The 12,072-nt window shown below is 39.5% G+C and overlaps 2 protein-coding genes across 8 annotated transcripts in view; one reads left to right on the top strand and one right to left on the bottom strand.

Moving 5' to 3' along the window:
- Positions 1-206: 206 nt before the first annotated feature.
- Positions 207-2,461, bottom strand: LOC124293857. The gene is made up of 5 exons (XM_046736548.1): positions 2,332-2,461; positions 2,127-2,181; positions 1,237-1,289; positions 761-1,135; positions 207-667 (listed from the first exon to the last, which is right to left on the bottom strand). The coding sequence occupies exons 3-5, from the start codon at positions 1,285-1,287 to the stop codon at positions 341-343; spliced, it is 753 nt and encodes a 250-aa protein (XP_046592504.1). The 5' UTR covers positions 1,288-1,289; positions 2,127-2,181; positions 2,332-2,461; the 3' UTR covers positions 207-340.
- LOC107217669 (acetyl-CoA carboxylase) overlaps positions 1,855-12,072 on the top strand; it is a 24,273-nt gene continuing 14,055 nt past the window's right edge. The window contains exons 1-2 of one of the 7 annotated variants that reach the window (XM_015655286.2): positions 1,855-2,170; positions 9,381-9,696. In XM_015655286.2, the coding sequence (XP_015510772.1) occupies positions 9,542-9,696 (155 nt within the window). In that variant the 5' untranslated portion in view covers positions 1,855-2,170; positions 9,381-9,541. Of the gene's footprint in view, positions 2,171-3,145; positions 3,242-5,142; positions 5,212-6,624; positions 7,000-8,766; positions 8,810-9,380; positions 9,697-12,072 lie in introns of those variants that run through there. The other 6 variants (XM_046736528.1, XM_046736529.1, XM_015655284.2 and 3 more) reach the window with 6 other exon arrangements.

The following is a 12,072-nucleotide window of genomic DNA, read 5'->3' as shown; positions in this document are numbered from 1 at the left end:
TGCGGCGGATCACCCGCCAATTTCAAACTCTCATACGACAATTGGAAATTTGCGTTGCTCGCTCACTGTTCTGCAATTGAAATTTTCATTTGTTTCTCCTGACAGATTATACTGCGTATGTAAAGAAAAACAAGGATAGGCGATTCTTGTTTATCGATTACCGGGAACGTTAAACAAAAGCTGTTTTGTAACGATATAATATTTATTAATTTGCACGTACACGATTATATGTCAGAGTTTTTAATCGATATAATCGCGTGATATTCTTTATTACACGATAATTCTTGCGTAACGGGGTGTGAAAAAAAATGTTATTCGTCTTTAAATGTATTACGTTACATCACGGAATCATATAGTTTTCGTGTGTCATAGAGAAGAGTGTTTTCCCTAGAAGCTTCTGCGCTTCGTGGGCATTGTCGGCGCCGATAGTATTTAAGCAACGTTCTTTAAATTCGTTATTCATACTTTGTTTCACGATTGATATTAATGAAAGGCTCAGCGATTGTGAGTCTTGAAAGTCATCGTCGGATTGAACGTGGTTCGTGTAGAAAACGTCCTTCTCATAGTAAAACGTGATTTTTACGTTGGGATTGGACTCTCTTAATGTTTTGAATTCGCAGACCAGTATTTCCTTGAATTCTAATAGATGATCGGATGAGATTCTGTACTAAAAATAATCACACGATGTATAATGCAGCACCATATGACGTGTGAAAATTGTAAGAATAGTTTGTATAATATAATACGTTGTTACATTTACCTGTAACTTGATCAAGACGTAATTTCGAAATGACGGAAAATGGATTATTGGATTGTTCAACAAAGACTGTTTTTGACCAAAACTCGGCCCTCCTCCTATGATATAACGAGTTTCTTTCGCATCACCGGAATTTCTTGTAAACGCTTGAGCCAGCACCGGTTTATCGGGCAGCATTCCATTTTTTACTAGGAGACACAATTCGTCGAATAAATTTTGGACTCCGTTGTTAGTCCAGCATCCACAGTGGGTCATTTGCACAGCGTATAAATCACGCCTTTTATTAGCACGTAATTCAATATCTATTACTAAACAACCCCTTCGCAGCGATGATTTCGAATTACGTGTTATTTGCATACCCAAAAAATGTCTTAGAATCTGAAAAATACAATTTGCGATAGAAACTGAATTGGTTGAAAATAATGATGAAAGATACAGTTTCGATTTTACTCGAATAGGTTTGACCGTTTTGTATTTACCATTTTTACAGCATCCGCAAGTGAGTGAGAACTTGCTCTACTTTGCGCCATACCTGTTATTAGAATCGCAAATGCTTTTGAAATTAAAAAATCGACATGCAAAAATAGATTTCCTTTAGTAAGAAGGGGAGAGCGATTTTTTCTTTTTAATTGAACGTTGCTAAATATTTTCAACAAATTTTCTCATATTTACTAAAAATTTCATTACAGCATTTTGTCGCTTGAAAAATTCTGTTTGCATAGCAAATATATGACAAGTATTGTTGAAAAGTAGCCGAATCTCAAATCAGCGCACCTATTAACGACGGCATAAACAGAGCGCTGCATGGGTAAAATTGAAAATTTCTAAGGGGGCGTGATTGGGCGCGCGCATGTCAAACGCATTGTTGAATATTATTGACGTTAAAAAAAAATCAAATTCCTCCGGTCTTCCGTCGCTCGATGACATCTGACGCGCATACAACGAACCAAAAAACGTTTCTCCGTCGATAACGACCCCGCGTTCATTTTCCAATGAATGCACGTTAGATGGATGCGGAAAAGGCATGGCTGGTAAATATAATAGGTAGGTAGATAGGTAGGCGGAGGTGCAGGTGAAGGCGTGTGCGTAAAATCGCATTGTACCGTACTACCGCGAGTGTACTCGGGCATAACGATTCTCGAATGAGTGTTTGATAAAAAGTAATAAAGTAGACGGAATGAAAATAAATAAGTAGTAAACCTAATGCCGGAACGGTGACAGCGGCCGATCAGTTGGAAACTAGTTCCGATCGTATTGGGTATCGAGCCAAAGTAGACCCGTGTTAAGCTGGTGGTGGGATTGACAATTTGTGAATTTGTACAGTCGAGAAAGTCGAATGTCAGGGGAGGAAAAGAAAGCTGAACCTAACCTCCAGGAGGCGGTTGCGACTCCGCCACGGAAGATTCGTCACCGGTAAGTAGTTGCTAGAACGAATCAAAGTGTTGGTTATTAACCGTAATAAATTGCATGATAAGCCGGGTGAATCTTTAACAATTTTTATGTCATGACTCTGACTAAATCTGCGGAATTCTTGGATAATTTGATGACGCGTGCTCCAAGGAAACGGTACATACATACAACACGTGACCAGCCGACCAATGGCGTGGATTTATGAGTCGCCTGACCCGAGCCCGAGCCAATCGGAGCCTTCTGTCAATCTTTTGATTATCCTGTGAAAATCTATATTGCCAACTAACACTATTGCTGCATTATTTTACTCAGGGCATTTTTGCCGTATGTTTGAAACACGCGTGTATAATTTTACGCGTTACACACAACACGTGTATAATTTTAATCGCAATGCGTACATACGTACAATACCATCCAGCTGAATTCCGATCGCAAAAATGCGAACGCTTAGCCTATAATTTTCTACCTACGTCGATTAATTCACGATTTTTATCGAAAGCACGTTGAGTCTTTCAATTATACGCGATAAGCGTGAACTTGGTAGTGTGTAGGAGCTACAAAGGCACGCATACCAACTTGTCAACGAATGTCAAAATCATTGCCACTCGCCTTTGCGTTACCGTTCAAGGTCTTGTTCTTCGCGAACCTACCTATAAGCGATCAACGAATCGATAGATGAATGACTTTGAAAAGGTTCACGTATCTCAATTACGACTACACCTCGTAGCCAGGATTGAATCTCAAGCTTTCGGTTTACAATTCGTCTATGTTTTTTTTTTCATTTCATTTGGGTGTTTGAGGGTATAACAAACGAGCCACGACAGATTGACGACTGGCTATACGTGAGAAACTCGGTTAAGCCATTTCGATTTATGGTACGCAGATCATTATCATGCTTACCTCATAAGGAACTGAGAAGTATACTTCACGCAATCATATCTAGGTCCACGGCGATTGTAAATGTGATTGGGTCAGATAAATAGCAGTGTATGTTTGAAACTCGCCGTGCGATTTTAAGCTATTCGAGTGACAGAATTACAGTGGGTGGTTCGCTTATCTACATAGTTTCTGCAGGTTGTAATTTATTTTTTTAATTTTCTTTGAAATTCACGGTTCTATTTACTCTTTGGAAGCGCATGCTGCGTAGCGAGATAATGTAGGGAAAATATTTATACAGCGAGTTATTCAATAATACGCAGAGGAAAAACGGATCTATTTTTCCGTTTTTCTTCTCCGTTGAACAACCAATGAAAGTAGATTTACGGCGATATTCCTACACAGGTTGGAACCTCAGATAAAACTGCGTGTTTCGAGGCAGGTAGGAATAAAAAGGGCACTATTTACGGTTGTTCCGACAGAAATATAACGTTTAAACCGTCGTTCAATACGCACGTTCGATTAGTATGGAAATTAAATTACTCCGTAGTGCGTAACCGTTGATCGATAACGTCGAGCAGAGATTTCGCCAATTCAAATTTTATCGGGTTATGTATACAGCAATTTATAACTTATAAATATAACGGCTGCATCCGAAATATATACGATCTTCTAATATCGTTGGATAACTGAATTTTCAAGTGCCTTGCTCAAAGTTTCGCCGTTCGTAAAAACTGGATGTGAAATACTTAGAAATAATGCGAATATCGTTAAATTGAATAATGAAATACATTCATAGAAGAGAAATAAGAATTCGAGAATTATTTAAATACTATTTTCGGTTAATATTATCGTGTTCGAATGCGAGAAATGGAGTTCAATTGAAACGACAAGTTGGTCATTGCAACGAATCGAATTACTCAATATTTTTAAAACGGTTTTCTTTTCCTCAACATTATGTACATAACAGGAGTGATGCAATTTTATACAAAGGAATTAAAATAGTTCGCCCGTAAAATTCTCCCACGATTTATTTTACTCATTTATAGGCTAGCACGTGTCTCAACGAATGCATGGGTCGTATTCAATTGCGTTCGTGCGTATGCATGTAGGTCGGGTATAGATTAGGTCGGAGTGGGGGGGGGGGGGGGGGGGGGGGGATCTATACCACTTGTAATTAAAATGATTACTCGCGTGTTCATCGGACAAGGTCCTTTGTAATTTATTGAAAAACAAACCACAATGACTACATACTGATAAGCCGACACATGTAACACACCTACATACAAATTCGACAATTTATCTTATGATACACAACTTTTTGTTTCGCTGCACGTTTCCGATTATACATGTGCCTTCGAATTTTTGCGCATCTTTTCTTAAATTTGAAATTTCTCTCGATCTGACGAAGTACAAAGTAGGATTCTCGTGTTCGATATAACTTGGGAGTTTTATCAATATTCAGGTTAGCTTTATCCTGGGTTGACAGTTCAGACTTTGTGCTTGAATCGGCGACATGCAAATATGGAAGATAAACTGCGGAAATCGATAAGAGAGAAAACATGAATCCAAGAAAATTCACGTTGTATTTATTGATCGGAAAGTTTTTTTTTTTTAAGTTTTCGTCGAGGAGCGAGCAATTCCGCGTTTCGGTAGGTTTTACCTTGGATTATTAATGGAAACCGGCTTAGCCTGAAGAAACTATGCCGGGGTTTGAATGAATTTCAATTCAATGTTCGATCGCGACTATCGAATGGAATTTATGTAATTCCTGAAGTATAACCGCATGTGCACATACATGATGTAATTATTGTATTGATGGAATGATGAAAAAATACTACAGTACCGTCAAATCAGAATTAGGTGATATCGCGTAAATTTCTTCATTAATTCACCATCTGTCATAAAAACACGCAGTTTGGTCTCACAAGATGAAATATCGAGGACAGATATTGGACCTTAGTTCTCTAGATTGCTGTTTCGTAACAAGTTTGAATATACATATACATGTATATGTATAATATATATATATATTTCCTCAAGAAAGTATTGAGTTTATACATCGATCTTTACTGAATTTAAATTTCAACTTGAGATTCGAAATCGCCGTGAGTTGTTTCTCAGCCACGAAGCTGTGATGTTCGCTCTCTTCAAATCCGCGGCCCTAGGTGCGTGTAACACGGTGAAAGTTGTACGTATCATATCGACGTGATGTCAAAATTTGAGTAAATTTTACGCATTATCAGCTGCAGTAATACTCAGGAATTAGTTTGTCTTTCACACTTGCAGCATATAAGTTATTGGCAATATTCGGTGACTCCAACCGATTGATGTTTTAACGTTACTGAGCTGAGCTGAACGCAACTGCCATTCAACAATTTGTCAAGTCCAGCGAAGATTCAGTTTTTAATTAAACGTAACAAACCGTACGCCAAACTTGTTGTACGTTTCACACTAACCGCATCATTACGTAAAAAAATGCTGACCCCTGCACGTTTACTAACAAAAGTAAATATGTAAGCTTTGTACTTATATGTATATAAAATGTGTGTATGGCCAACTTATCTCGAAACCAACTCCTCGCCATTAATAGGATCCTAACTTTGTACAATCTGCAGATTAAAATGATAATATTATTATTTTATATTTCACGGTCAAAGATTCGCTGCTGCTTTAATTATCCCTCTACCAATACTAGTCAGTGCAATCATCAGTCATGCTTCAAATATTCCTTCCCTGCATTAATTATGGTGTCTTTAAGCCTCCTCAAGTAATTTTAACGATCCGCAGTGTTGATTATACTAACGAATAAAAAACAAACAAATATGAAGACAATTGTTGCCTTTACAGCAGTTATTGAACGATGGCAACATATATTTGTAAAAATGCTGATTCCATGGCACGATTCGCCAACGAAGTGAACTCTCCGAATCCATTTTCTGTAAATCAACTTATAAAAAAATGTGGAAGATGATCCGATCGATTTAAAATCGCGGAGTGAATCGCGTGTGACGTACGACCTCTCCGAGCTTGTGCGTCAAAAGGAAAAGCATTCGATCCATTCAGAATCCAAAACTACCAACGATTGGATATAGTCACGTCAACGAGAAAGACGTCACTCTCTTTTGGCATAAATCCGAATAGGTGTGCACTAATACGGAGAGAGATGACATCCCGGGAACGCGTTGATCCGCAGGCAAACTTCTTCTTTCCGCTGAAGGTGGATGGACGTAAAGTGGCTTAAAGTTAAAGCTCACGAGATAGGGTTATCGGGGTTCAGACTCTCGGCGATATAATCAGACGATGCCATGGCACGAATCATGCGACCACTGGACGAGCATCGTGATCGTTGACGAGTGCCATTTTTTTCTTGCAATGTGCATGCCATAATCAGCCGATCTAACCAGGCTGCGTAAAAAAATAGCGTGATGCGAACGAGCCTCGAGTGATCGGCACCTACTCAAAACGGTCGGCGCAAACACACCGCAACGTCGAGACCAGCGACGACCCCTGAACCAGCGTCCGGTTATCGGTCCGTGTCACCTAGCGCTGCCGAAGACGATTTAGTGCCGCACAATCGAGTCATACCCGATCGACATTCGGTCAAGGAATCAGTCTCGCCTCGACGACTGAGAGATCGCGTATTTTTTCGCGCTTTATTGGTTCGCCTTACCTCGAGGAATACGTTGCCGGTATTATTCTTTCTGCCACAAGGAACCGCAGCAACCGCAAAGGATCATCCTCGACGACCTTCGACGCGAGAAGATGAGCAAGGACGAGAGCTTAGCGATTTGAACCGCCAAGTCGTAAGGCCATCGAACAATCGCACCGATCCCCGTCTTCCTGGTCATCTATTACCGGCAGTGATTTTACTTCCTAACAAGGATTTATAATCGAGGTGAAAATCTTCGCATCGATCGTGTAAATGCTACGAAGTCTTCTATCTGCGATAACGGGTACAATTGAGAGTCTGCATGAGATATACATGTAATACGTACGTAACGTCAAGTGTTGCCTGACCAAATTCCCACGCCCTTTTTCATTAACCTTGGACATGAACGTTTCGTTCTTGGGTAATTCTATTACATGGTGACGGTGTACTTTTTGTGGAATAATTTTTGACTCCTTTTTTTCTTTTTTTTTTACGTCCATGGCATTATCTTCTGCGGGATATTCGCGTGTGTGCTTTGCCTAACGTGTGTTGGATAACTTCATTTATATATTTCATTTTCTATCGTATTTCCAATCGTTCGAGTCATCTTGTTTTTCCCTTACGAAGGTTGCAGGTTCAGTGAGTGAGCATATAATAATTTGCATTTCAGTGGTGTCATGCGGTTATTCGCGTCCTTTGGAAAATCCCAATGACAATTCCGAAGGTGAAAGAATTCCTAAATGCCGTTCAGTATACACTTTTCTCAATTCGTAATATACCGGTTTTAATTAACCCATTCATTCGTTAGTTCAACAGAAATAAGCGAGAGGATCTTGCAAGTGACGCGTATTTCCGCATAAGACCGGTAAATCCAATTCATTCATCGTTGCGGGTACAGTTTTAAAATTACCTAGTTGGGTTTTCAGGTTCGTCAGAAAATATAATGCGCACCTGCAGGGAAATTTCATACTTAAATTGTAAAATAGGAACAAAAATAGGAATTTCATAATCACAACCCCCGTAATAATTTTCTCTGTCGGGCTGTATCAATGTGCTCAAAAATTATCCTACAGTAGAGTGTTTTGGCGAACGAATTTTACAAGCGAATCTTTTCTATTCCTCTTGCATTGGATCTAATTTAGTGATTAAAAAAAAAAAAAACGGTAAAAAGTTATCGTTAACGTCGCACGAAAATTACAAAAATCAGCTGATCATGCCGATGTGTAAAATCTTATCTCAATTTTCTGTCACAGACGGTTTCTACTTTCATTTCGAACACTTTTTAGACGATACTTAACGAAGCTTTATCCCGTTTTGTTGCAGTCTGATTCGATTTTTTTTTTCACGTTATTACGTCAACGGTTGCTCCTTATCAGCCGCTGCACTTGACCTGCAACTTATCAATTTAAACTATACCTTCTCCACCAAGCTTATATTTCTAATTCCCTTCTCCTTTCGTTCGCGGCATCTTCGCCGCACGTGTATTAGTGAAAATCAGCAGAGTGACTGTCCGTTCATCACATGAATACAGAATTACGGTCAGAAGTGATCTTTTAATCAGAACTGATCACGTTACCACTGGTCAAGTTCAACTGATGAGAAGAATGACTTCACCTTTTGTGCTGTCGGTTTCCGCTCCTTCCACAAGCTTCTTATTTTAATCGGTGAAGAATGAGACGATAACGAGACGTAAATAAGGTCCGTTACTTTTACTCAAGTACCTAACTCTGTTCATTTATTCACGTTTCAAACACACGTTCAACAATCATTCGACGAACAGTAAAGTAATTCGTTTCCTTGTCGGCTCTTCCATTGTACGCAAGTTTCATTGAACGAATCGTCATGACTACTTATAACTACCAGAGTGAAGTCGAGGAATTGCACTGTTATTCACGCATTGTTTATTTACACACTCTACTGCAGGATAATCAACGTGATGCCATAGTAAAAAGCACCGCGTCACATAGCGCTAGACGATCGTGCATTTTTCTCCCCCTTTTTTTTCAACATCGATCAATTTCCTCCGAATGCTTACAGGACGTGATGATGAATATACGCTAGGGGATGAATTGCTTTCGCTTCGTAAATGATTTATTATTTACGTAGATCTTACGGTAATAAATAATGTGATATAGATGCATGTATACCTACTTCGAGGTTTTTGATCCCCATTCTGGTTTTAGGCAATGGGAATTCAGCCCCTCGTTAATTTTTTTAATTTCTTACTTCTGTCAAATGTGATCGCGTCGTTTAAAAATAATTCTTGCATAAGGTGTCCTTGCTTACATTCTTTAACTGGAAAAATTGGAGGAACACCCGATACTGCACACACTTTTCGATTAGTAAAATGTCAACTCTGGGCTTCTTTTTTTCTTTCGTTCTTTCATCGCGACCATTTAACATTTTTTACTAAGACAGTGAAAATGCCACCGCAACATCTCGAGCCGACCAAGTGACTCCGGGTATTACAGGGTCATACGTAAGACAGTAAAATTCCTCGGGGAATATTTGGCTATCGGTATCCTAGCTCCTTTGAGGCTCTTCTCCGAGCAATTTAACGATCCCCGAAAAGAATCTCTGGAATTCCGAGGTACAAAATATCCCTCTTCGTCAGAGAATCCCTCTCACACAGAGACCAACGGCATCGTCAACTGACATCTGTTGTTCCCGAATTATATTTTGAAGGTAGCGTCTCGTTACGCGAAGTAGAACAGCCACTTGATCCTCCTCGCCAAGAAAGTAACGGAGATCTGCCGGAGGACTCTGACGAGGACCCGAACCATCCGCAGGACCGAGTTTCATATCCAGAGGAAAAAGTCGGGGTCGTTCAACAGCCGCAGGAAATAATGGCCGAGAGCGGAGAACCAGTTAGCTTCGTTGTCGGGGATCCGGATCCGGACGAAGAGCTGGAGATCGATGATCGATTTCCGGGATCGGAAGGCAATGCGAGCGCCATGCAACCGATACTTCCAGGACTCGCCGAGCGACGGAAACGCCTCAGGTGATTAAGAAAATTATTGTTTTTGCTGTTGTATCGCGCTGCATCATTCTTGGGAAGGAATTTTAACATCGCATCTAGTTTTACTCTGCATCATAATTAACCGATACTAACTTAAATCCACACACAATCCTCATATATATGCCAACGTCTCGACTGGTCGCCGTATATTTACTCTGAGTAAACACAAATTTCGGCTCATTCAACTAGCATCGAGATGTCAATAAGCGGTTGTTAACACTTTCGGGGCGAAATTCGAGCGGCCAACATCCGATGTCGCTGGATATCGGCTTACTGTGAGGTCTGCGGAAATCATTCGGGTGTCCAGATTCAGACATGGTGGATGTTCATCTTTATCTATTAAAATTCCTTTGTAACTGTTCTTGATGTTCACTCCTCGTTCCTGATCGTTCGGTTTTTCAAAACTTCGTCAAACTCTGCGCCCGCGACTTTTCGAACACGTATATTTATGTCCACGGCGCGCGACTGCACCGAGTTTCCTGAATGGAACGGAAATCATCAAGTTCGAAATGGGATTCCGCGATACCGATGGAGCGGAAGGTGACTACGTTCTTTCGAGAGAACTACGTCGCTTACCAAGCTACGCACAGGTAGGAAGTTGTACGAAACCGGATTTCAGTGTACGTATTATTTTTCTGAAAAAATCGCCGTCGAACATATTTTATTACTCTATCTCTCTTTCTGTCTTCATCATTTTTTCGACGCGAATATGTACATCTTGTGCGATAATGCTGTGTACGTATACACGTTGTACCCATAATTCTTGTAAAACGCTTTGCGTAACGCCATGGGACGTGGTTAAAGTGTCAATCGACGTATCTTGTATACACACACTCGTGCTGTAATGAATTTTTCAAATATCAAAGTATTCAAGGTTACGTAATTGGTTTCAACTCTTGGACACACTTACATCGCCTCTCCATGCCGCGTTCTGTCAATATTCCTGGCGAGTTGATTTACGACAAATCGTGTTGCATATTTACGATTTTGCAACTTTACAAACAGCATTAAAGTTTTTTTCACCTCATCGATCGCGCATCTCCATAACAAGTTCGAGAAGAATAAATAAGGATAAAAACTCGATCGGAGGATAGTAGGTTTTTATTTTAGACCTGTTTACTATGGGTATTAAATTATTAGATACTGCGGACGCTTTAATTAATATATCCACTTTTTAATTGTCGCGCTATTATAATTTAAAAACTCGCGTCGAATATGTAATTGCGAATTTGTGATGATTATTATAGTGACTATGATCTTTCCATCGGGTTTGTTTACAATGTTACCTTTCTTATAGCCCTTATTACGTACGATGCAATCCTTATATTATACATGCATAGGTACTCACTATTTATACACCTTTCAGGATAAAGGGATGTATTGACAAACAAAAGTTCCACACCAATCGCACGGATCGAGATAATAAAAATTTAAAACCGTGACCATTTCCACATCGTACAATATGTGCATATGAATCGTTCATATATGACGCGAAAGAACGAGTCTCGTACGGTATATACAATAATATAAGAGAATTTGTTATGCAACACGTGTCTCAAGGCTTGTGATGTATAGAAAATCCTCCTTATGCCTGTATTTCTACAAGTCGCGTAAGTTTCCATGTCAACTCGTGAAATTCTCTCGGTTAACCCATGAAGCTATGTCGTATCGTGTACTTGCGACATTTTCAAAACTTGCAGCGTGATCCATGAAAATATTCTTGCAGTGACATTTATTTGAGGATATAATACAAAAATTCTCAGAATTCGTTGAAACAGTAGCAAGTAGATACAGGGAGAAAAAAAATTCATACACTTGCCATACAAGAAAAGCATTATAAAATCACAACACCCACAATATAATATATGCTCATGACGTTGACTGGTTTTCTCACATTTTGTACAATAAATTTCGATTGGGATCTCGACTGGATTGGTATATCTATAAAATACACGATAAGAAGACACCATTCGGTTCCAGAGCTGATAGTGCAGTGTATATTGCATATATTTGCAAATTAATGGTATCGTATATTTCAATATTTTTATGACAACCTTTTCACCGCTCCTCGTAGGCGCGCGTAGGCAGGATTAAGTATTGCACGCACGTCTGAAATGTGGAAAGAGAGGGAAAGAGAGCGAGAGAGAGAGAGAGAGAGAGAGAGAGAGAGAGAAAGAGAGAGAAAGCAAATGTAAAAGATAAAGGTAAAAAAGAATTTTATGCATCATTCGCACGTGACCGACCCTATTTTCGACGTGTAGCGAACAATTTATTTTCTGAACTTTCTTATTATTTTTTTATTTATACCACGTACATATATATGTACGATTATATCTCTTATAAAGAGAGTTTCGCGGT

The sequence above is a fragment of the Neodiprion lecontei genome, chromosome 4 (genome assembly GCF_021901455.1).
Source record: "Neodiprion lecontei isolate iyNeoLeco1 chromosome 4, iyNeoLeco1.1, whole genome shotgun sequence".
In the NCBI taxonomy this organism is placed as follows: domain Eukaryota; kingdom Metazoa; phylum Arthropoda; class Insecta; order Hymenoptera; family Diprionidae; genus Neodiprion; species Neodiprion lecontei.
The sequence above is the reverse complement of the archived record's forward strand: the minus strand, read 5'-3'. Positions and strand labels throughout refer to the sequence as shown.